Source organism: Syngnathus scovelli, chromosome 1 (genome assembly GCF_024217435.2).
Source record: "Syngnathus scovelli strain Florida chromosome 1, RoL_Ssco_1.2, whole genome shotgun sequence".
NCBI classification, from domain to species: Eukaryota; Metazoa; Chordata; class Actinopteri; order Syngnathiformes; family Syngnathidae; genus Syngnathus; species Syngnathus scovelli.
In genome coordinates this window covers 10,132,031-10,158,396 of record NC_090847.1, presented here as the reverse complement: position 1 = coordinate 10,158,396, position 26,366 = coordinate 10,132,031, and the positions used below count along the sequence as shown (strand labels likewise).

At 42.4% G+C, this 26,366-nt stretch overlaps 1 protein-coding gene across 6 annotated transcripts in view; it reads right to left on the bottom strand.

Annotated features, from left to right (window-relative positions):
• Positions 1–4,058: 4,058 nt before the first annotated feature.
• diaph2 (diaphanous-related formin 2) overlaps positions 4,059–26,366 on the bottom strand; it is a 334,433-nt gene continuing 312,125 nt past the window's right edge. For 5 of the 6 annotated variants that reach the window (XM_049746603.2, XM_049746754.2, XM_068652553.1 and 2 more), the window contains one exon: positions 4,060–4,900. In XM_049746603.2, the coding sequence (XP_049602560.1) occupies positions 4,836–4,900 (65 nt within the window). In that variant the 3' untranslated portion in view covers positions 4,060–4,835. Of the gene's footprint in view, positions 4,901–26,366 lie in introns of all 6 variants that reach the window. The other variant, XM_049746826.2, reaches the window with a different exon arrangement.

Here is a 26,366-nt window from a genome sequence, read left to right as displayed (position 1 = left end):
TAAATTTTCCTTCGAAACCCTAGGTTGAAAAGCTGACTTTAGTTTGAAACCGTACAACATGTAGCCAATAACCCTAACCCCGTATTCCTACCTCATAACCCTTTGCCACCAACCCCTTACCCTAACACTAACTTTAATTTGAAACCCTACTTTGAAACCCTAACCCTAGTTTGAAACCTTAACCCTAGTTTTGAATCCTGCTACGAAACCTAAACACTATTTTGAAAAGGTGACTTTAGTTTAAAACTGTACTGCGACAGTTAACCGATAACCCGAACACTTAAACTCTCAGTTTAACCGCTCTCGGGCCTAACCCCTACCCTAACCCAACCCTAGTTTGAAACCCTGAAATTAATTTTAAACCCTACTTTGAAACTCCAACCCGAAATTGAAACCTTAACCCTAGTTTTAAAAGAAAAATTCAAAATTTGCAACTATGTAGCTGGTAAAGTTAACTTGTAATGAGGATCTTTAACTGTATATTGTTAAAGCACAATTCAGAGTTAATTTGGTTGTGATTCTCTTTACTACATGGAGACAAAAGTTTGAGATGTATTGAAGGAGGACATGGAAAAGATGAACTATTACGATGGACTCATTCAATAAGTGACCTCGCAGAGGGATGTCTTTTACCAGCTCGGCCAGGCACAAGCACATACACGGTGGACTGTAATGTGTGTAAAATGAAGTACCGAAATCCAGCGATCCTTCAGGGCATATTGTCCTGTGCTGAGCGGACCAAACGGTTCAATATTTTGCCATGTACCGTTGCACCCATACTGATTACTGTGGTACCTTGAGGTCTGAGCAGATGTTTTTCAATTTTGACATTGACCGAAATTTGGGTGAAAAATGTGCCCCAAATTTCAACCAATTTTGGCAGCTTCAACTTTAATAAAGAAACATCTCTTTTTGGCTTTGTCTTTAACTGTGTTATTGAGTCTATCTGTGTTGATCCACAAAAGGAGCACTAAGTTCACGTTAGGTTCTTGTGCTAGCAAGCTAGCTGCAACCATATTTTTGAGCAAGTTTTACCATTACATCAATGTCATGTAATATTTGTGTGAACGATGGTTCAGAGTGTTTTATTGTTTGAAACTGACCCAGGTTTGATGTTAGAAATGGTGAATCAATGTCACTTAAAACAATTCCTGTACAATTACCGTAATTTCCGGACTATAAGCCGCGACTTTTGTCCAAAATTTTGGAGCCTGCGGCTTATAGTCAGGTGCGGCTTATATAAGATTTTTTTTGTGATTTTTGTGATGACTTGATCACTTTTACTCTTAACACTCTTTACTTATGGATTACTTATGGATTTTAACGGCCTCCGGTCTCCAGGGGGCGCTCTAGCAGGAAGCAAGAGCGAGACAGACGAAGAAGAGATAATGCGCCGAAGAAGACGTGCTAGTTTGTGTTTTGATCGTCTCGCGCATCACGTACACGCCCGCACTCACACAAAGAGACAAAACGAGATCAAGACGGACATTACTGAAAGGAAGCTTTCATACACAAACCGTCATTATGGGGGACAAAAGAAATGCATATGATGCCGCTTTTAAGCTATATGTGTCGCTCGCTAGTTTAATGTAATTTAGCGCTTCGTGCATGAATAAGATTAGCATGAACCGACCCTCATCACACCCGAAGAAATGCATAAAAGCGACGACGAAAGAGAGACTGAGAAAGTGTGAGGCGAAGGATATCTAACGCTATTCCAATCGGACACTAAGGAGGAAGACTTCGATGGTTTCAGTGCACAGGAGGAAGATGAAGACGGCTCTTTTTTTACTTTTACGGTATGTTTTTTTTTTTTTTTTAACCAGCCCTGTTAGTGCTGTGCTACCGTATTGCTGCTGTGTTGCTGCTGTGTTACCGCTGCGTCTCAGTGACTTTGCTGTGTTACTTCCGTGTTGCTGTGGTATTACTGCCGCGTCACAGGCAGTGTTTGGAAAGAAATGTTAAGGTATGTTATTAAACCTTTAGAAAAACTTTCTGTGTCCAGTCTTTCTTTGCTAATAACTCGCGTGCACACTTCCGCTGCGGTACTACTGCTGCGTCACAGGCAATGTTTAGAAAGACATGTTCAAGTATGTTATTAAAACGTTAAAAAGGCTTTCTATGTACTGTCTTTCTTTGTAAAAAACTCGTGTGCACGTGCGGCTTATAGTCCGGTGCGGCTTATGTAAGAAAAAAACTGAAATATCCCTGAATTTTAGCTGGTGCGGTTTATAATCCAGTGCGATTTATAGTCCGGCAATTACGGTAATTGTTTTTCAAGTGGTGGCAGTTAAGCTTTTGGAATGAATGATTCTTTTGATGACTTCAAATGACTCTTTCTAATCTAATTATATAAGAAAAGCTTTCCAGAATTTTGAGCGGTACTGTAATTCATCTCAATGATTTTTTTGTGTGTGTGTGTGTGTGTGTGGGGGGGGGGGTTAATATTTCAAGGTACCACTGTATTGAAATTATGTTAACATAAATTATTTGTTTTTTGTGGTCATACTCAGATATCACTGGATTTAAATGTCAACCCAAATGTAAATGCACACACACACGCACACACACACATATATAATGGTGGCAAGAGCCATATTTTAAGTGCGATGATGTGGAGGCTCACTGGCTAAGACAAGCAGCATCTTGATTCTGGTTGTGGCCTCATTGTTTGTTTTTGGCAGCATCTGCTTAAAGTTGAGGGCAGCGAACGAGTGGACCGCGCCACCCCAGGCATGAATACATGAATATGCGGTGGAGGCTCCATTCCTGAACTGTGACCGCAAAGCTCCAGGCAACTTTTCCACCATTTTGAACACAAACAAGCATGGGATGGGTGTTTGTTTGAATGTTTAAAACTTCATTAGCTGAGAGACGCTACTGAGAGGCAGCTGCGACGGAGAGCCCACCAGGAAAAACTCGCTCTAATTTGCTGTCACGGACGCCGATTTCCTCTGTAGATTTTTCAGATTTTGCATATTTTACATATTTTTTTCCCCTTCACCTTGTTTCAAATGCATGCATAAAATATGCCCAGTGGCTCCCAATTGCCCTAAAAACATGATGCATTTTGTTCAGTGGTATGAGATGCAGGCTGTTTAGAAACTTAATTAACCAGGTATTGTTAGAATGTACTGGTACTCTTTCAAGGAGGAAATGAATGTTTCAAATAAAAATATTGTGTTATGGTTGCTCTGTAAGACCACCACTTCTCAAAGCATCGAATGTCAATAACGTCCTTCCTCTGATATATAGATGAATAAAACTTTTTAAAAAAAAATCTACTGGTGGAGCCCTTAGGAGTAATTAAAACACTGACTTCAGTGAGCAACTTTTACTGGTTTGTGAGGGAAACCTATCAAAATGGCAATGGCCTTGAATGTACCAAACATGAGCATGAAAAAATGAACAAGCCCGGTATCAACACTAGTTATCAGGGCCCTCTATTGATGTTGTTTGATTTTTTAAAGCCAGGTACAAGTCAGGTGAAAACAGCACATGAGATGATGATTGTGTACATGTGAAAATAAACAAATAAAATTAAATCCTGAAATAATTTATTTAGTGTGTAGCAAGTGTATGAGTCTCACTTTTTGAACGTAACTCTATATATATATATCCATCCATTTTCTGAACCGCTTAGTCCCCACGGGGGTCGCGGGCGTGCTGGAGCCTATCCCAACCGTCAACGGGCAGTAGGCGGGGGACACCCTGAACCGGTTGCCAGCCAATCGCAGGGCACACAGAGACAAACAACCATCTGCACTCGCACTCACACCTAGGGACAATTTGGAGTGCTCAATCGGCCTACCAAGCATGTTTTTGGGATGTGGGAGGAAACCGGAGTGCCCGGAGAAAACCAACGGGAGAACATGCAAACTCCACACAGGGAGGGCCGGAGGTGGAATCGAACCCACACCCTCCTAACTGTGTCCCACCGAGCCGCCCTATAGCCGCTATATATATATATATATATATATATATATATATATATATATATATATATATATATATATATATATGGTAATTGCCATAGCCTGCCAAGTGTGTGTGATTGCTTTAAAGCCCCCTTTTCCAATACTGGATGCTGCGAGTGTGAATACAATGAACACCATTTAATACTTGGATACATACGTGTTCATTGTATTCACACTCGCAGCATCCAAACACTTTCCTTTCCCAGCACCAGAAGGAACCAAAAATACAGCGTATTGGAAAAGGGGGCTTTAAAGCAATCACACACACTTGGCAGGCTATGGCAATTACCGTACAGCCTCAGATGAATACCATAAAACCGACTTGATAAAATGGGGTTGAAAGGAATGTGTCAAGCCAAAGTAAACACAACAAAGTAAAAAATAAAATTAAAATAAAATGTATGTCGTCAAACTAAAACTGTGAGTCACATGCTATGAAGTATCAGAGTGGGCAGTGGCCAACTCTGGTAGCTTTGCGGGATAACTCACATAGACTCTCACAGTTTGCAGTCAGTATCTTATGTTTGTCTGTTTACAGCTTCTTCCAACTTGGCTGTTGAAATTCCTTTTAAAAAGCCATGGGGCGTTTTGTTAAAAGCAGTCAGTCTTCTTTGACATGCTGATGCTGTTGTCCTTGGTGGAAGTGTTTTCATAAGTGGCGTGTAGCACCATTAGCCTTAAAACATCTTTTTTCCTATGATTAGAAAGAGGACAATACCGTATTTTTTAAGAGTAGCTGAAAATGTCTAAGGCATGAATGACTTGATGCTGCTTTTTTACGACACAGTGACAGGGTTGTTGGGAAGTCATCCGGGTGATTATTGGCGCTCATGCGGCAAGCCTGTGAGGTGGGGTCCATCATCGGCCTTGGTGGTTCGTGTTGTGGCGCGAGCGGGACCTTTCGAGGACTGCGCGCCGGTTGTCTGAGCAGAAGAAGGAAAACAAATTAGAATCATACAGTAGAGCCTTTGTGTCATCATTATACAGACAGAACAAGTGCTCACATGCAGATGGAAAGTGAATCACAGCCATTCACAGCAAAGTTTAAATGTTTACTTGACAAAAGGCCTGTGACTCATCGGCCTTCGAGTCGCCTCTCGTGTACGTTGGCTTACTGAAACGGTACTTATGTTTTCAGGGAGATGTAAGGATATGCAGATGAAGAAATTAGAAGGTTGAAGACTGATTTGGACTGATGGAAATGGATGTTTGATTACTGTTTACAGCAGGTATGGGCAAACTACGGCCCGCGGGCCGGACCGTTTAATCCGGCCCGCCAACCCTAAATAAATTGTATTATTAAACTTTTTTTTTTTCGGTCATTTTGCCTGCAATGACTGCGTTTCCCCAGTAGATGGGGAACCACTCGCCTGCGCATTTACTACCGGAAGCCGTGTCAGAAAGCTCGGTGCACACTCAGAAGTGCGTGTACGTACTCAGTAGTACGGAAATGGTGCACTCGCGCTCTATTTGTAGCAGTGCCGAATTTAGAGTGTGGGCTGTGACGACAGCATTCTTGTAATTTGCGCGCCGAGTTTTCGGATACAGTTTTACCCTAAAGCCACCCACAAACCTTCCCCTGGAATCCTTCCATTAAAATGAGTCGCCCAAGGAAAAGCAAGGTGGACACTGAGTGCCGAGTGTTTAAAAAGAGTGGCCAATTTGGCTCGACGTACGCGACGTAACGTTCAGCCACATGAACATCAACATCAAATGAACACTGAAAATGAAGGGGAGGCTTTCAAGTTTGTTGTAAAAAAATGCATTTTGAATATGATCTGTACAAATAGCAGGGATTGAAACTAGCGACCATTCTCATTTTCAAACAATGCAGGATGCTCAAGGACATTGATGCTCAAGGACATTGATGGTCACCTGTTTGTGACTAATCTTAACCTTTAAAGTTCTTAAGGCTTACTTTAAGGAAGTGTTTTCCGTTTCCTCACTTCTGTTACCAGGTGTTTGTGAGTTAAAACTCTGCTCTGATTTTCAGATACCCCTCACCGTGTTGCCGTTTTGATTACTTTATTTGGATGTATGCGTTCACCGATTCTTCAAGATGATATATTTGGTCAAAATGTTTGCCGTTTGATGTGATCTCATAAGATCAACATACATCTTTCATTAATCTGACCTGCAGGCACTGAAGTGATGGAGACTGTTATTCATAATAACAGTGTCATATTTTATGAGAATCACTGATAGCAGTTTTTTAGGGATTTTTTTTTTTTTAATGCTGTTAATAAATGCATTTGTTTTCAAAAAACCTTTTTTGAATATCCATGCTTTACTACCTACTAAAGGCCAAAACCTTTTATGCAATGACCTTTACAGGTCGTTTATATTACTTCACACAAACATTACATCCATCTGCTCCTGGTTCGCCCCCCCGGTCAAAATTTAGAACCCAATTCGGCCCGCAAGTCAAAAAGTTTGCCCACCCCTGGTTTACAGCCTCGAGTCCAGAACCTTATGACTCAGACAAAACTGTTTGTCACAATGAAAATGTATACATTCTGAGAGTGTTTGCAATTTTTTATAAATGAGGGTAAAACTGTGAGTAATTAACAGCTTCCCAAAATGTTTACAACTGCCTATATTAATAGTTTAAACCATACATACAACAAACTATGGTGCCATAATTTCCACCTCTTCTTACATTATCTTTACACAATGAATGGCTTACACATTCTACTATTCAGCATAGCAAAAAATAAATAAATAAACCCACGCACTTCAAAACTCTCCGTAACTTCAACTAACAGCTCAGGTTGAGAGCTGTCACTTCAACATAGTACTTTGATACCAAAATAGTCAAGTCAAGACAAATTTATTTATATAACCCTTAATCACAGAAAGGTCTCAAAGGGCTCCACATACCCATCAACATCCTCTGACGTATTGCCCAGGAAATGCAAGGAAAGATGCAAAAAATAAAATAATTTTGGCGAAAAATGAGAACCCTTGAGAAAGAGTTGCAGATGGGGGGGGGGGGGGTGTTCCAGGACGATCAGGCTGCAATAAATGCTGAATGGGCAACATTTAACACATCATTTAATACGAAACATTATGCGATACAGTAGTGTAAAAGCCTATTTGATCGGATGAAAAGAGTTTCCTATAGGTCAGGGCTTTGGAGCCATTTTGTGGCATACTAGGGAAAAAGCACAAACAACAAGAATCAGTGAGGTGTAGTTGATTTCAAAACTAGGTTCCACAGAAAAGTTAATTTGTACATAGAACAAACAGTTCCTTGTTATGATGGTTAAAAAAAGCTTCAAATTTACTTCATGAACCAGCTTGACTCCTCTAGATGGCATTGTCTGTTCAACCTTGAGTAAAAAGTACAGACTTGCCATTTTCTTATACCACATAATCTAAACCAACAGTGTCATCTAGAAGAGTCAACAATAATGAACAAATAAATAAACGATTCATGAAGCAAATTTGAAGCTCAATATTTCCAGATATAGAACTGTTATTTGCTGGAATTTTATTAAAGGATTTGTGTTGTAGTTCCAAGGTTCAGGTTTATTCACAATATACCCCACTATTTATAATTCATGCTCAGATTTGGCCAAATCAGAATAATCAAGCACTGTGTTCTCCAAGCATGCACGCCTGTGGACAATGCCAGCCGCTCCCCATCCGTTTCGCAAATGCACGTTGCTGGACACAAGTAGGAAGTTCCTGGAGCTGACGAGCCATCATGGTGAGAGTGCCAACAGAAGGGTGCCAGCCATCACAGACTGGGCTCACTTCTATCACGTAAGGTAATGAGCAGAGTGATATCTTCACGAACACTAATACACACAACAGAAGTGCTTCTTGTTTGTGTTCCATCTTCCCAACATGCAGACGGTGCACAGGAGGAGAGAAAGAAGACAGATCAGTGATCTAGGCGTGCATGGACAAACACCATCACTGCTCATCAACACAGTCACCATGATGTCCACAGGAAGAGAATGACTTGCTTTCCAAAGCATCAATAAAATACACAAAAAGGATGGTAAACAATGAAGCACAAGGAAAGGAGGTTACTCTGTCATGTTTATTTGCAAGTGAGGAACTTTCCATCCATCCATCCATCCATCCATCCATCCATCCATCCATCCATCCATCCATCCATCCATCCATCCATCCATCCATCCATCCATCCATCCATCCATCCATCCATCCATCCATCCATCCATCCATCCATCCATCCATCGTACTGTTGTCCCCGTGGGGGTCGTGGGTGTGCTGGAGCCTATCCCAGCAGTCATTGGGCAACAGGCGGGGAACACCCTGAAGTGCTTGCCAGCCAATCGGAGGGCACATAGAGACGGACAAACATCTGCACTCGCACTCACACCGACGGGCAATTTGAAGTTCCCAATTGGCCTACCAAGCACATTTTTGGGATACGGGAGGAAACCGGAGTACCCAGAAAAAGCCCATGCAGGCACGGGGAGAACATGCAAACTCCACACAGGATGAGCCGGAGATGAAATCAAACTCGCACCCTCTGAACTGTGAGGCTGACATGCTAACCAATGCTGCACCGTGCTGCCCACTTGCCAAACAGATAGTAAAAACAACTGTAAGAAGTGAAATCACAAGAAAATACAGACACAGATGAACTTCAAAATGTAAGCATGTTATTTTATGAGTTACTGATGACTTTACCAGAATTGGGTGTGTGGGAGGAGGGGGATAAACTTCACAGAGTACTGACCATCTCTTGGAGGTGGGGCATTAAATCAGGGGACACTTGTATTTTGTGCAACTAATACTGTGAATAAAATATTTATTTTCTGGGTCAGTGCTGAAATATACTGGGACTTTGTTTAGACTGCACCATAAACCGCAAAGAGTATCAGGTGTCATTTAGGGGTAAGGCATTAACTTGGGAGGTATGGATGATGGCAGAGGCCACTAGAATGAATGAATAATAGAAATTCTACCGGGCCATTGTAGAAAATAATGCAGCACTCTTTACACTTCACCATAAACGTCATGTCTGTTTTCCATGTTGGTATCAGTCATATGTGGTTGTAGTATTTAATGGACCATTTTAAATTTACTAATGTCAGAAAAAAGGTGTCGGTTTGAGGTGCGACACTATTTAAGTGCAGTATTTGCAGAGGACATGTAATTGAATTTAATGCAAAATCGTTAAATGTGCAGCTTCAGTTGACAAAACTACAGTTGACAAATGAACTGCAAAAGCGCTTGAATTTTATTCATTCTGGTCATAACTATTCCTTAAGTAGTCAAAGGTATGCATGGTAGCCTACTCGTGCATTTACAGATGCAGTGTTGAAGTACACACAGAGGCTTTTGTCAAAGCCCTTTATAAAAAGACACAAAAACTCTGTGAGAGCTTCTCAGTTGACTTTTTTCTCTTCAAATCCTCAGGTTCTTGGACTCAATTGTATGCTTCGAGCACATACACACTTCACGTTCGCACAAAGGAGGCGAGTTCTATTCTAAAGCCGACACACTACTACAAAATCTTAGAGCCTTAAGATTTTTGAATCATTCCTGATGCTTTTTTATCTGACCTGATACCTCGTTCACCTGCTATCTCACAGAGATTACAAAAAAATTGCAGACATTTTTGCTTACTGGACTCGTCTTACTATCTTGCTATATGTTAGTGTAGCGACTGCTACTACGCATTATGTAAAATCTGTATCACACTCCCTCTACGCTTTGGCTACTCATTTTGTTTCATGTTAGTAGAGTAGCTGTTCATTGAGAACTTCCGGTAATTACGTACAGTATGTATGCATTCAGGTTGTTAGCATCCTAGGTGTTAGCATTGTAGGATTGTTCTACAAAGCAAACAACTCCCAACATACGGTATGTGTCAAAAGCCAGATTATAGGTAAGCAAGAGGCCCATTAAAACATACTGTACTCCTTATTGGGTCTTTTTTGTTTATTTATCGTCATTGACTGTTGTGCTTATATCAGCCTAATGTTTGCACCATAAATATTCTAGTGCATTTTGGAGATAAGATTATTTAAAAATGTAAATACAGATGTATATAGGATATGCTTGCTTCCCTTGAAATCTACATGCAAATACGTTGAAAAACTGAATTGGGTACATAGACGTGTAATGTAAATTGGGTCACACAGCAGTCTCACTGCATCGCTTTGAAGAATTGTATTGCGAGCACATGAGTTTATCCTTGCGTGTATATCATGATGATCCCTGCCACAAGGGAGAGCTTCTGAATAAGACAAGGGTAATAGAAGGAGGAGAGGATGCCAAGATTACTAAACAGGCAAGGCAAAGGCCTCAAGCCGGCACAGTCAACCTCCAACCCTCTCAGGCCCCCAATGATACGTCATTTCATGTTATGGTGGACGATAGAGAACTCCCACCAGATTCCCTCCTCCTATCATGTTGACTTTTTTGTTCCCGTCATCTACGGCTAATTGCGCAGAGTTACATCATGATAAAACGCTTTTATCTGCATGAGAAGAGCTGGCACTCATCCATTAAACGCTTTGAGCATGGAGTACCTAGTGGGATTACCCTTTAGTGGTCAGCATAAACAGGGAGATTTTGGGAAAGCATTATGCTGCGTTGGTTTCACATTATCTGGATAGCATCTGCTTCTGGGCTTCGAATATTGCACGCTGCCATGTGGAAGCTGGTGCCACTTGTGGAACTAGAACTAAACTTCATAATATTGAATGGGACAAAGTGAAACTAACAAATAAAATCACTGTCAATGACCATAGGAAAGATGCTTACACTGAACTAAATTGCTAATGGCTAATGGTTGGAGTCAGGGTTCCTGATGCTGCTCACTAGGCCACACCTCCTTCAAGGCATAGATCACAAAAATACTACAATACACTTAGGAAAAAAAAAACACTTCTTTTTATATAATGCTTGCATTATATGGAATCCTTGCACCTTCAATAGCTTGTCATAGAACAAATTTAAAGTTGTAAAATATTGTCCATTAACTCCCAAGCTATATTTAAATGGTGTCAAAATATAGTATTGTGTGCCAGACAAACATATATTTATATGTTTTATGTGTTGTGGGCAGCATAACACACAAAAGGCTTTTAAAAATATACATTTTAGTCCAAACTATTTTTTTTTTCATTTACTTGATAAATCCTGATGGGAAAAAATTGCAAGACGAGGCATGGGAATATTGCAATAAGCATGCGCCACTTACTCATAAACAAATGAATTAAGGACATTATTTCACTGTCACTTCCTATTTCAGAATCGCTCTCTTCCTCACTGCATCTGCTGCTTTGATGAGGTGCAACATCATAAAGTTGATTAAATCTTAGGCCCGACACAATGTGTTTTGGCGTGCTGTCAAAAGAGAGAGGATCTCTAGCAAGTGCCATAACCTTCTATCACCTCTTTTCATCTCCCTTGCACACTTTTCCTCATCTTCTTCCCACCTCGCCGAGCTCCAGAGTAATGGAACTCCCTATACGGAGACGAGATATGGCGTATAAATGGAATGCGGGAGTAGAGGAGCTATTTCTTCCTGGCAAAAGTTATGGCCCGTGTATCGCAAAACTACAGTTGCGGCAAACACAGCTCCTAATTCAGCGGGAGGAGTAATAACTCCCAACAAGTACCGCGGGATAGAAAATAGCTCAACTGAAGAAAAAACGCCATTGGCTGGAAGAGAAAAAGGGCAAACGTGCTCTTTTGTATTGTTTGTCCACCATGAGTTAAGAAGCACATGAAATGAAGATGGAAGATAGGAGTTGAAAGAAATTCATGATTAAGGATGAGCGCAGTGTATCCCACCGGGCATCTTGATTTGTTTTGTATCCTAGTAAATTCAATTTTGATCAACCACCCCCTTTTCTTACATATAAACAAGGGGAAGGCTCGAGACAAAAAACATTTACCCATGTTTTGCACACAAATGACAGTTGGGATTTCAATATAATAATTTATTGATAATACTTAAATCCAAAGTATAGTAATCAAATGTAATCTAATATAAATTAAAATAAATACGTATTTTCAAGTATTAGTAAAGCACATTTTCTGCACAAAATATAAATACTTGCACACATAGTAGTAGTAGTAGTAGTAGTATAAGTTGTAGTAGTAGTCGTAGTGGTATATTTAATATTTTTTTCATATATTTCACCACATTGTTATTCTGTGTCAAATATTTCTCTAATGTTAATATCCTAATGTTTCTTGAGTGCTCAAAAACTGTACCCAAAACTTTTCATACTCAACTCATAAAACAAACCTTTGCATACGAACAAGTGCTGTGATTCTATTCAGAGCTCAAACGTCAGGTGAAATTACCTTCAGTGCGTGGTTCGTCTCCAATATTTTTGTTGAGTGAGTACTGTGGCGGCACATTGGTAGAATAGGCTGCATTTACGCACATTAAGTCTGGCCATTCGCAAAAAAGGAAATGAACATTTGCCCTGACGTGACATTTTTTGAGCGGCAGTTCAAAGCCTAGTTTTTGATAAAAGCAGCCTGGAACTTAAATGGAATCCAGGGGTAGGAAGTCAATGCTGTTGTTGAGGAGGAGGGTGGTGGTGGTGTGGTGGGTGTAGTTATTATGGAAGGTGGGGGTTATAATGGCTGCATTCACTAACTGGGTCAGGCAGCAGCTTCGCCAGGCAAGCACATCACGGTACCCACTGAGATAGAGTGGTGATAGAGACATGAAGAGATTAACCACATCCCGCGCTGTCAAAAGTGATTGCATGTGTTATGGTCACCGTGCTCTCTGCTTATCACCGTTTATCTCAACACACTGTCAGATAAACTTTGCTTGCCCCTTGCATTCGTACACAAAGCGTCAAAGCGGGAATGTGCATGCCAAGCCTCAATACTGGGAGCTTTTCTGTTTGTGTCGACTGAGTTAAATTCCTGTTGTTAGGATTTTTATTGCTTTCTGTGCTTGTCGCGTTGCGTTGTCAAATCAAGGAAGGCCAGCTTTTTGGAGTAAACTGGAGGTAATGTCAGTAACAAGGGAGGGAGGATTTGCCAGAGGAAAACCACACATTGGGAAAAACAAGACAAAACACAGGGTAGAAATGTGTACATGTCAGAGAAGGAGTGGGTGAATTTCAGTATCTTGCCTCAGCATGTTTATGCAGGCCTGTCTTACCTCTGCCATGCCACCAGAACGCATCACGCACGAGGATTGCAGCCCCCACACTTGCACATCCTCTGGCATTTGTACACTTCCTTCATATTTAAGCAACACAAACTGGCAGCAACAACCACAATCCTGAAGCATGTCTTGCAGTAAGCAGAGCCACAAGAATGTAGATATAAAGCAGGCATTAGGCTAGCGTGCTCACAAATGTAATATACAGCCAACTTATACGTCACAATTGTGGACCATTGCAAATGCTGCTATCCAATGACTCAAAATCAAGGTCCAAATGTTGCTTTTCCATTTTAGAATACATTTTCTTTGGGTTTTCCATGCCTTTCATTGATATGCAAAACTATATACTGCATATTTCCGTGTTGTTAATGACAGTTACAAATGGAACTCATAGCAAAATAAGGCACTTGAGAAATTAGACTAGTAGAAATGTACATGAATGCCAGTAGAGAAATAGAAGCTGGTAGAAGCAATGAACAAATACTCGCATGACAGTTCTCAGGGTGCAACAAGTTCCCTAAGAGCACATGAAAATGCAAACCGTCAACCTAAATAGCCTTCTTTACACAAAAATAAACAAGTACCTGTTCATGCATGAGTTCCTGTGACCTTTTCATGGGTCGTGCCATGACAGACATGTCCTTAGTATTTCAGGTGGATGAAGCATTCATTGGATTATACATGACTAAGAAACAAGGTAGCTGCATTCACATAAATCTAAACTACACTACAACAAAAGCATAGGCAAATAAAGATGGTCCCAATATGTTATATCAAAGGGTTTCTAACTGGAAAGCAGCCAGTGGAGGTTATCTCAATTAAACGAAGGGCAGGACAATCAGCCTAGGCCAACTCACCCCAAGTACAGTTTAATGTTTTGATTATTAATGTCCTATTGTTTGTAGTTTATATGCAATTTGGGCATCTTGATTAAATAATCGGAAATAGGCACTGAATTGGAATAGGGCACAAGGCCTACAGTATACATCCACGTTTCGGGAATACTGTTGTTGAGGTTATTGTGGCAAACAAGCCACAACATCCTGTGTAATCGTGGCTGTTACTTTCTATGGCAGAACATTCAGATTGTTGGTCTGACAAAAAAGTAAAAAAAAAAAAAGTGTTACAGGCAGTGTGAAAGGGTCTAATCATTCTCTTTGAAGCTTTAACACTTCTCAAGTTGCCGTTTGGGCTTGAGAGAAAAAAAAAAATCCTGAACTCGCTCCACTTAACTGGGTAGAGTCATCTGAACAATTTCATTTGGAATTCTGAGAGGGAGCCTTGGCACACGTGGTCCAAAAGAAGTGATATACAAAAACAGTTTTGCAGTCCATCAGCGCCTGAGGCAAAACTTCCAGCCCAGACTATCCTGCTCATCTGTAGCATTTTCGGATGCCTGCTTCAAACTAAGTAGAAACATGAAAGAAACAAATATTCTCAGGAGGAAATCCCTGCTCACCTGCCATTTGACTTGTTTTTTCAAACTTTGATGCAACTCACAAGTATTGGCCGTACACTTTGAGGTGCCACGGGAACCTAAAACATGATTCCATACTTAGTTAGCTAATCTTATGCTGTACATTCCGCTTTATTTTGAGGCCTCTGTGGCTTCCCGAACCTCCCGATGACCACGAGGCATGCATGAAGAAGCACAGACAGAAGCACAGATGGAGTGAGGCGCCAAAGCCTGCTTTTCCCTGACCTGAGCCAGGAAGAGAGAGTCATCCATCAGGCCAAGGAACACTGGTGCCGAGGGGGGCCCGTCACTGATCCTCTAAGACTGATTGGGCCTCTGCGGGAGGCCAGACCCCCTGACTACATTGACATCAGTGTCTGGCTTGCTCTACTGGGGCTCGAACTGCGTCGCACTGAGCTAAAGCAGTGACCTGCTTCCGTTCGGATGCTATTTTGATCACAGATAAGATAGCACGCTGTATGTGAGAGAATTTTAGGGAAACACACACACAAAAATTCACTCGGAGATGGAAAATATTGCTTGTTATATTGCAATGCCTAATACATGTAGGTTGAAGCTAAGACGTAAAATGTGGAATTTGTTGATATCCAAGGTTATTTTGAATTCTTCACTTTGAGTGACCGTGTCACAGAATTATTTGCTGTCCAAAAAGCATGTATCACTAAACTGTTGTGTTAATGTTTTATATTTGCAACTTTTTCTCCTTGTTACTTGTAGTCAGCATTTTAAGAAAGCTACAATATTTGGCCTTGTATGTAACACATCAGAATGGAAATATATTTTTATTACCGAGAGGGCTTTGAGTGACACTGGCAATGAATAGTAACTTTAGCAAAACTGACAACTTAAAAAGATGGTATGCTAGGATTTCCTAGCTTTAAAATATATCTCCAATTTGCAAGCTTTAAAGCAGATACAAAATGTAACTATATTGCCTTATTTATATTGCTATATTTATTTACTAATGCTTTATTCTGTTGTATTACTGTAATTCTGTAAATTGCTTTGTTACAGCTGCAGTTGTTCTGATAGCACTATAAGGGGTGAGTATTATTGAGTATATGTTAAAATGCAGAAAACTTCATTAACTGCATCCCTCTGAGGTAAAATGCATATTTGACATACATAACAGTTGATAGCAGTGAATGGTTTGGATTATCTTGGAAAATTCTTTTATATATTAGAAGAGTACTACTTTGTTTTTGAGCTATGCACTTTTCACAACATTTTCTTGAGCTAGTTCCTTAGCTTATGTTAACACTACTGAAGAACAAATATTAGAATCACAGTTCTTGTGATAAATTTTATATATATATATATATATATATATATATACCCCTCCGCGAGTCGTCACCTTATCGTGGTGGAGGGGTTTGCGTGCCCCTATGATCCTAGGAGCCATGTTGTCGGGGGCTTCATGCCCCTGGTAGGGTCACCCATGGAAAACGGGTCCTAGGTGAGGGGTCAGACAAAGCACGGCTCACCCAAGCCCCTTATGATGAGTGATATAAATGGACTTAGTTTTCCCTCGCCCGGACGCGGGTCACCGGGGCCTCCCTCTGGAGCCAGGCCTGGAGGCGGGGCTCGAAGGCGAGCGTCTGGTGGCCGGGCCTTCGCCCATGGGGCCCGGCCGGGCATAGGCCGAAATGAAAACGTGGGTCCCCCTTCCCATGGGCTCACCACCTGTGGGAGGGGCCGAAGGGGTCGGGTGCAATGTGAGCTGGGCGGCAGCCAAAGGCGGGGACCTTGGCGGTCTGATCCCCGGCTGCAGAAGCTGGCTCTTGGGACATGGAATGTCACCTCTCTGGCTGGAAAGGAGCCCGAGCTGGTGTGCGAGGCAGAAAGATTCCGACTAGATATAGTCGGACTAGCCTCCACACACAGTTTAGGTTCCGGTACAAGCCCTCTCGAGAGGGGCTGGACTCTCTTCCACTCTGGAGTTGCCCACGGTGAGAGGCGTCGAGCAGGTGTGGGTATACTTATTGCCCCCCGGCTGGGCGCCTGCACATTGGGGTTCACCCCGGTGAACGAGAGGGTAGCCTCCCTCCGCCTTCGGGTGGGGGGACGGGTCCTGACTGTTGTTTGTGTCTATGCACCAAACAGCAGCTCAGAGTACCCACCCTTCTTGGGGTCCCTGGAGGAAGTGCTGGAGAGCGCTCCTTCTGGGGACTCTATCGTTCTACTGGGTGACTTCAATGCTCACGTGGGCAATGACAGTGAGACCTGGAAGGGCGTGATTGGGAGGAACGGCCCCCCTGATCTGAACCCGAGCGGTGTTCTATTGTTGGACTTCTGTGCTCGACACGGATTTTCAATAATGAACACCATGTTCAAACATAAGGGTGTCCATGTGTGCACTTGGCACCAGGACACCCTAGGCCGCGGTTCGATGATCGACTTTGTAGTCGTGTCATCGGATTTGCGGCCGCATGTTTTGGACACTCGGGTGAAGAGAGGGGCGGAGCTGTCAACTGATCACCACCTGGTGGTGGGTTGGCTCCGATGGTGGGGGAAGATGCCGGTCCGACCTGGCAGACCCAAACGCTCTGCTGGGAACGTCTGGCAGAATCTCCTGTCAGGAAGAGCTTCAAGTCCCACCTCCGGCAGAGCTTTTCCCACGTCCCGGGGGAGGCGGGGGACATTGAGTCTGAGTGGACCATGTTCCGTGCCTCCATTGTTGAGGCGGCCGACCGGAGCTGTGGCCGTAAGGTCGTTGGTGCCTGTCGTGGCGGCAATCCCCGAACCCGCTGGTGGACACCGGCGGTAAGGGATGCCGTCAAGCTGAAGAAGGAGTCCTATCGGGCCGTTTTGGCCTGCGGGACTCCGGAGGCAGCTGACAGGTACCGGATGGCCAAGCGGAACGCGGCTTCGGCGGTTGCTGAGGCAAAAACCCGGGCGTGGGAGGAGTTCGTTGAGGCCATGGAGAATGACTTTCGGACGGCTTCGAGGAAATTCTGGTCCACCATCCGGCGTCTCAGGAGGGGGAAGCAGTGCAACGTCAACACTGTTTACAGTGGGGATGGCGTGCTGCTGACCTCGACTCGGGACGTCGTGAGTCGGTGGGGAGAATACTTCGAAGACCTCCTCAATTCCACCTACACGCCTTCCATTGAGGAAGCAGGGCCTGGAGACTCTGAGGCGGATCCTCCAATCTCTGGGGTCGAAGTCACTGAGGTAGTTAAAAAACTCCTCGGTGGCAAGGCCCCGGGGGTGGATGAGATCCGCCCAGAGTTCTTAAAGGCTCTGGATGTTGTGGGGCTGTCATGGCTGACACGCCTCTACAACGTTGCGTGGACATCGGGGACAGTGCCTCTGGATTGGCAGACTGGGGTGGTGGTTCCCCTCTTTAAGAAGGGGGACCGGAGGGTGTGTTCCAATTACAGGGGAATCACACTCCTCAGCCTCCCTGGTAAGGTCTATTCAGGGGTGCTGGAGAGGAGGGTCCGTCGGGAGGTCGAACCTCGGATTCAGGAGGAGCAGTGTGGCTTTCGTCCTGGCCGTGGAACAGTGGACCAGCTCTACACCCTCGGCAGGATCCTCGAGGGTGCATGGGAGTTCGCCCAACCAGTCCACATGTGTTTTGTGGACTTGGAGAAGGCGTTCGACCGTGTCCCTCGGGAGGTTCTGTGGAGGGTGCTTCGGGAGTACGGGGTGCCGAGCCAACTGATAAGGGCGGTTCGGTCCCTGTATCACCGATGCCAGAGTCTGGTCCGCATTTCCGGCAGTAAGTCGGATTCGTTCCCAGTGAGGGTTGGACTCCGCCAAGGCTGCCCTTTGTCACCGATTCTGTTCATAATTTTTATGGACAGAATTTCTAGGCGCAGCCGAGGCGTTGAGGGGGTCCGGTTTGGGGACCTCAGCATCGCGTCTCTGCTTTTTGCAGATGACGTGGTGCTGTTGGCTTCTTCAGGCCGTGATCTCCAGCTCTCGCTGGAACGGTTCGCAGCCGAGTGTGAAGCGGTCGGGATGAGGGTCAGCACCTCCAAATCCGAGTCCATGGTCCTCGATCGGAAAAGGGTGGAATGCCCTCTCCGGATCGGGGATGAGATCCTGCCCCAAGTGGAGGAGTTCAAGTATCTTGGAGTCTTGTTCACGAGTGAGGGGAGGATGGAGCGTGAGATCGACAGGCGGATCGGTGCAGCGTCGGCAGTAATGCGGACCCTGTACCGGTCCGTTGTGGTGAAGAGAGAGCTGAGCCAAAAGGCAAAGCTCTCAATTTACCGGTCGATTTACGCTCCTACCCTCACCTATGGTCACGAGCTATGGGTCGTGACCGAAAGAACGAGATCTCGGATACAAGCGGCCGAAATGAGTTTTCTCCGCAGGATGTCCGGGCTCTCCCTTAGAGATAGGGTGAGAAGCTCGGTCATCCGGGAGAGACTCGGAGTAGAGTCGCTACTCCTCCACGTTGAGAGGAGCCAGATGAGGTGGCTCGGGCATCTTATCAGGATGCCTCCTGGACGCCTCCCTGGGGAGGTGTTCCGGGCATGTCCCACCGGTAGGAGACCCCGGGGACGACCCAGGACGTGCTGGAGAGACTATGTCTCTCAGCTGGCCTGGGAACGCCTTGGGATCCCCCGGGATGAGCTGGATGAAGTGGCTGGGGAGAGGGAAGTCTGGGAGTCCCTCCTAAAGCTGCTGCCCCCGCGACCCGACCCCGGATAAGCGGAAGAAGATGGATGGATGGATGGATATATATATATATATATATATGCGTGCCTCTCATTATGCAGTACATACTACAACCACCAAACGTGTGGAAAGGGTTATCTTACTACCTACTGTATTAAACAGATTAGTTTGAGTGAGGCTAATGAAGTGTACATTCAGTGAAACAGTGTAAAACTACTAATGAAGTGCAAAGTGAAAGCTGACTTGATGACTTCATTGGCCGATGCGGCCGAGGCAAGCTGCATGATTGACAGGTGTGGGCGTAGACGGAGCGGTAGTTAGACGAATGAAAGCCAAGATATAGTTTGACAGACAGAAGGGTGCCTCAACGGCTGGTTGGGTCCAGTGATAAGGTAAATCGGCTGATGGATCACCAAGCAAATGCGAGACGAGGAAGAAAGAAAATAAAAAAGAGAAAAAAGGCAAAAAGCCAGCAGACAACAGATGATGGGCTGATAAACACAAATGGATTGTGGTGATAGGTGTAGGGGCGGGGTGAGATCCATCAATTCTTTTTTTTTTTTTTTCTATTTTGGCTTGGCTGAATGGAGATGTTCGTGATGCATATGGCAATATAGCAAAACATCTCAATCCCGATGATCTCTGATGTTGCCCTATCACATTTACTGGTGACATATATACTATACTATACTATACTATACACTTTACATGACATTAAATTATTGCTAACACGTTAACTTTGTCTGTCTGCATAAAACACTGCGCAGCAAATAATTCACAATTGAAATGCAGGTGTGACATCACAATCACGTGAGAAAAATGTACAGGTATAATTGGCTTAGTTTGTACGTATGCACAAAAAAGAGAATAGAAAATTACGAAGCTATGGTTCACGGACCTCCAGTGGTCCCTGGAATCTAGTTTGGAGCCCCGGCCATAGGGAGCATAATGGCTGGATTTGGACATGATGTGATTCACAGAAAAAATCAAAGGGAATCACACATTTTATTGGTATTTAGCAAGATATGGATCAAAGTTGTGGGAACCTGTGAATGCAGAAATTTTATATTTGTTTGAGCACAACAAAATGGAAGCCCTGGCAATCTGGTGCCTCATTACTGCTGCTTGTTGTTTATAACGACAAATAGGAAAACAAGGGTATTTGAAATTTATAGCCAAAAGGGTGAATGTGTGTTGTATGTGGAGGTGGTGTGTGTATAGGGGGGGCGGGGGTGCTCTCCTGTATTTGGAAAGGTGGCTTCTTTCTTGGCGGCTGCTCGAGGGACACACGGGGGCGTGGGGCGCGTCGTAGGAGCCCCTGATGAGTGTGGCAGCGCTTATAATAGACAGGAAAAGCTAAAAATGCAGGCCCTTTTGGAAGAGAGGCATCTCTCAACATCCGACAGCTTACAGAGCTTCGGCTGCACAATGACACCTTCACCAGGATGACAAACAAACACACAACACCCACTTGATCCTCCCAAACACAAATAAGTTTGCCGGCACATGTTCAAAATGTTCCCTCCCCCACCGTCACGCATCCACACATATAACGTGTAAACATATCTCCACACACTAATCCGCTTGGGTGGCAAGACGATATACAACAGTTGGAATCTTAGCATCGCATTGACAGTATTAATACCAATAAAAACAAGGGAGGCTATAAAAAGATGCTGCATTCCCTCCAAGAATTTGTGTTAATGCCACGTCGTAGCTGCTCACTGGGAAAAAAATATGGTGCAGGCTGCATCTGTACGAATAGTATTGGATTGCTGTCAAAAAGTGCACGCCACTTAAAATAAGATAGGGAAGCACAAGTGTTGCTTTTGAAGATTTTGCAGTGTATGTGTCAGTCCTATGGAAAGAGATCAGTACTTGTTCCACACAAGTTGACATTTTTGTCAAGCAGGAAGAATCTCTAAATAATGTCAAATGTAGAGGGAAGATGCAAAAACACTTAACGAGCCAAAAATGTGACACTTCCAAGGGTTGCAGGAAGATAAAATTTATCTTAGCTGACATTGGGCGAAACACACACATTTCCCTGGCGTGGTCGCCAGTAAATCACACGGCCAGTCTTTCACCTAATCACCATTATCATTGTATGGTGGCAGTGACCAACTCAATGAGCAGCAGTTTGGCCAATAGTGAACAAGTCATGTCTGTCCCACTAATCTGTATTTTAAAAAAACAAAGCTAAATTCACTTAGCTTAATGCTAACAAGTGATACAGAATGCTATTCACATGTTAACATTTGGCATCAGTAGCCAGTTTTAGAAGCGGCTGATATCTGAACACAAAGGCACAACACATTGAGACATATAATATTCCAATATGGTGCAGATAAAGCGCAATAAAAGAACACTCTGCTTACCATTATGATGTATTTGGATTTTTCATTTGTTGGATTATGACGTCTATTTCAGAAAAGTACAAGTCATTCGGTATGGTCAACACGAATAGCAAAATTGTGAGTCAGGGTGCAAGTCCGAGCTTTAATTTTTATTATTTCTGAGGAAAAAAACCCCATAAAATTTTCATTGCATAACTAAAACAAAATAAATTGCTTTTTCTTTTTTTTAAGCGTAATGCTTAATTCAATATTGGACTAGTCCTACCACAAGTGTGGAACTCGATACTACTATTACATGATTACAAGACTACATTTTTATTTTAAGAGTTTAACATTGGGTTAGCCAAACCTCCCCAATGAAATACAGATAACATTAGCAGCAGGTAGTCTGTGTTGCGATCTTCACGATGACAATGCATTTCAATCAGTGAAGTTCCCCTTTTCATCCAATCTGAGGATTCTCATGAAGCCCTCGCGAGTGAAGCCTATCTTGACTTAATAAAACATGATGTTGTATGTTATTTATTTTTTATTCTACTTTTTGATGTCTCCCAGTGTAGAGCGTGAGTGGTGGCAAGGATCATAGCGAGCGAGCAGATGCGCTCCTCACCGTAAGACCCATTTGGCCAAGCGAGGACTTTCCCTTCTGTTCGCATGGGGGTTGGGTTTGGGCCCTCGAGAAAGACTTCTACACTTTCTCTTCTTTTAGCATGAATCATTCATGGCCAGAGATGCTCCCACATGTACATAAAACACCAGTGCCCGTCCTGTGATGGGCTACACTTTGCTACCTTCATGTTTTTGCTTGTGCAACGCCTGCGTGGCCGTCAACACTCGTTGTGGAGTACAAGGGTTTAAGCAATCGTGCAAGTCACTGGCTAAAGGACCTGTGACGTTCACATTCAAGAATTGAAAGTCTCAAGATACACTTAAAAATAACTTTTGGACCAGTAATGTATTAAACCACAGGCTGCTTCAACTGAGTACACATTTTGCACACCAATCTGCCTTGACCAAGATTTAAAAGGCTATCTGTTGTATGTATGAATAACTACATTATCACTGAAGAAAGTTCACATTATGTCATATTGACAGCAAATAACATGATTAAAAAAGGCAAACGTAAAATAGAAAAACAACTGGCCAATTTGCTCGATGAATGAATGGAAGGCAGTATGGTTATGCAAAATAATATGAATCCAATTTAAAAAAAGAAGACACATGAATTGATGATAAATAACGATTTTGGATTCTATCTCTTTAAACGCATGAACTACACTGTGTGTGTTTGCAAGTAAGCTTTTCATATCCGTAGATTGTTTTTTTTTGTTTGTTTTTTTAATCGCCTGCAGCTTGACAAAACTACAGCGCAGACCAGACATCTAAGGCGACAATGGATTCTGATGGAATGAAAAATTAATCAGTGGCTTTCACTTTTTCATTAAGGAGGAAGATGATTTTTTAAATTAATTCTGTTTTTTAAGAAGTGATGCCCTCTAGAGACATGGCGCTCACATGCCAAGCAGCTCACCGCCGCCATACTGCCCACAAGCCTTTCAATAAAACAAGCAAACAACACAATTCCAATGCGTATAAATAAATAAGCGGTGAATTAAGTGCTGTACGCCGACTCCCAAGTGAGCGCTCTTATCACACTTTAATGGGGGAGAGCGCTTGAGCAGAGAGGCCAAAGTTAGACCTCATCCATCCATTGCAACCCCTTCCCCTCCCCCACCTGTTTTGAACAGCATGAATGTGAAAAGTCAATGGCGGTGTCGGCAATAGGAGCCATACATCTGCCTGGCTCCACACTGCTGAAAGCACATCATCCCTTTTGTGATTTATGAGGCCTGACAATGTGCACTTTCTACGACAATCCTCCTCTTTCTCAAAGGAGATCAACACTACGACATAGTTTTGACTTTTTCATATTTTTGTGGATGTTTCTGAAATCATTAAAATTTTGAGTTTGATTTTTCAATTACAATTTTAACACATTATACATATTGTTGTGCTGTAGCCTGGAAATCATTACTCATCATGTAACAGCAATCGAATGTGGTGGGAAGTCTCATCAAGCGTATTTCCGAGACCGGGCAAACCCGAGCGAAATGAACCAATCAGCAAAGAGGGGACATAATGTTGAAATAAAATAATCCCACGTCATTTTTGGAATTACATGATTCTAATGTGTTCATCTGCTCGTGTTTTAATGACTCAATGTGTTTTTGATCATTTAAAACTGGCTCAATTGTAAATTTTGTTAACAAACTATCAATTCTCCTGTGTGCCATTTTGAATGAGGATAAACTTCTGGCACTGCAAATTTGTTAATCTATAACTAAGACTTAATTTGAATATTAATTTTGTTTTTTTAATTGCTGAATACATATAAATTCTAATGTTTTTCAAAAGACGTTGATTTATTTTTCTAAATTTAAGAAACTCAAAAACTTCATTCTTTCAATAGTTAACACCAACAATAAAAAATTTGTACAAAAATACAAAAAAAACATGTATTTATCCTGGATTTATTCAATCTATTGGCGGATAGCGCGCTTCCCCAATTGTGGACCAAAAATCCAACACTGTTCAATTAAATATTCATTATAATAGCTATTATATATCGACAATTCAATTGTACATAATGTATTATATTTAGAAGCTCTATAAAAATGTAAATGTATCTCCACATAATGTGATAAATTTAGTTGTTGATGGTAGTATTTATGTTTTTTAAAAAAAAAAACTAGGAAATTGTTCAGCTGAAAATAACAAAAATGGCTTATTGAAACAAAATGAAAAATAACAATAAACAGCTAAAAATAAAAAGCTTCATTTCGACATTGGGGCTTAGAAAGAACAAGAACAAACTGTCTTCATTTTAATCATAACAACAAAAACATTAAAGTCCCACTGATTGTCACACACACAACTGGGTGCGGTGAAATTTGTTTCTGCATTTAACCCATCCCCGAAGGGAGCAGTGAGCAGCACGGGGATCATTTGGTGATCTAACCCCCCAATTCCAACCCTTTAGGCTGAGTGCCAAGCAGGGAGGCAATGGGTCCTATTTTTTATAGTCTTTGGTATGACCCGGCCGGGGTTTGAACACACAACCTTGCAGTCTCAGGGCGGACACTCTACCACTAGGCCACAGAGCTGGCAAATTAAAGACAATTTTCCCCCAAAAAATAAACAAAGACAAATTTCTGAAGCTACATGTTATTCATTATACAACGCTATGCTAATCTATAATGCCGTTTGCTATGCCAGTTTCCCTCTTTCTACACCTCATACGCCTGCAACATTTCTATACAGCAAATACACAAACTTGTCAAGCAGTAATCTTGGATGTTTACAGCAGTTTGCACATGAAGATGGCAGCGCCAGATGCTCGAGCGTCTGTGCACGTGATGCCATTGTTAGCTTTTTTTGATGAAATTTACTTGACACAATCGCCATCAAATAAGATATACCGCAGAGGATAGCCCAAGCAATCATATCTAATCTGCAGACCTGCGTCTTGACAAAGACATGCAATTTTCTACACACACACAGACAGACAGACAGACAGACAGACAGACAGACAGACAGACAGACACACACACACACACACACACACACACACACACACACACACACACACACACACAAACACACACGCGCGCGCAGGCGCGCGCACGCACACACACACACACACACACACACACACACACACACACGCATCCTTGTTAACCTCCCTCTGCAGGACCCAACTTAATTTACCGAGTTCTGGGGTCCACCCTTTCTAGTGGTCCAAGAACTATGAAAAAAATCAGGCAACTCCCAAAAAAAATCTTGTTACTAAAAATCACTTTCAATAAACACAATTTGAAACTTTTTTTTTCATGTCAGTTTTTCAGTCATATCTGGGGCCTGTTTCTAACATTCCGGCTTTGCGGGGTCCACCTTTACACACATGAGATTTTTAGTCAGTTATGGGGATCGCTTTTAATATTTCAACCTTAAGAGGTCTACCTATACACACATTATTTTTTTAGCCAGTTATGGAGCTTGCTGTTAAGATTTAAGACTTGTTAGGTCTGCCTTTATAAAGAGGATCTATCAAGTTCAACTCCAACCCTAATCTAACCCAAACATGCATTTGTGTGGACTTAATCATTTGAGAAAACCTAAAAATTTTGTTAGTGTTATTAATACTTTCATCTGACTAAATATACTAGATATACATTGAAATGTGCATTCTAAAATACATTCTGAAGTCTTTATTCAGATTCTGGTCCATTTTCCTTGGTCACAGTCTTAATATTCTTCAATTTGTTCAGTCATATTGGTACATTTTAAAATATTTAAATTCTGCATTTTAGCTAACTATAAAGTACACAGGATTTACAAGTAATAATTGTCGAGTCAAAATTTTAAATGGACACATTACAAATGTAGCCAATGAATAAAGGAACTTATTTAATCTAACATTTACGAACAGGAGAAGTGGAGCATAAAAAAAATCACAAACAAATAGTGAACAAATGGTGAAACAGGACCAGCCATGTGTTTCTATCTCTGTTAAGGGAAGCTGTTTCACTCATATTTTCTCCTCATGGTGGTTATTCTCTTTTTGACAAAGTACTTAACAGCTCGGTGCTTGTGGTTCTGCAGCAATGCATCTCTCGCAGTCAAGCTTACCAGGAACCTGATTTGTCAATATATACTTCCTTGAATGTTTATTTACTGCAGCACATTCCTCTGGGGTCCAGCTTCTTTTCACAACTTTTCCGTTACCTAAG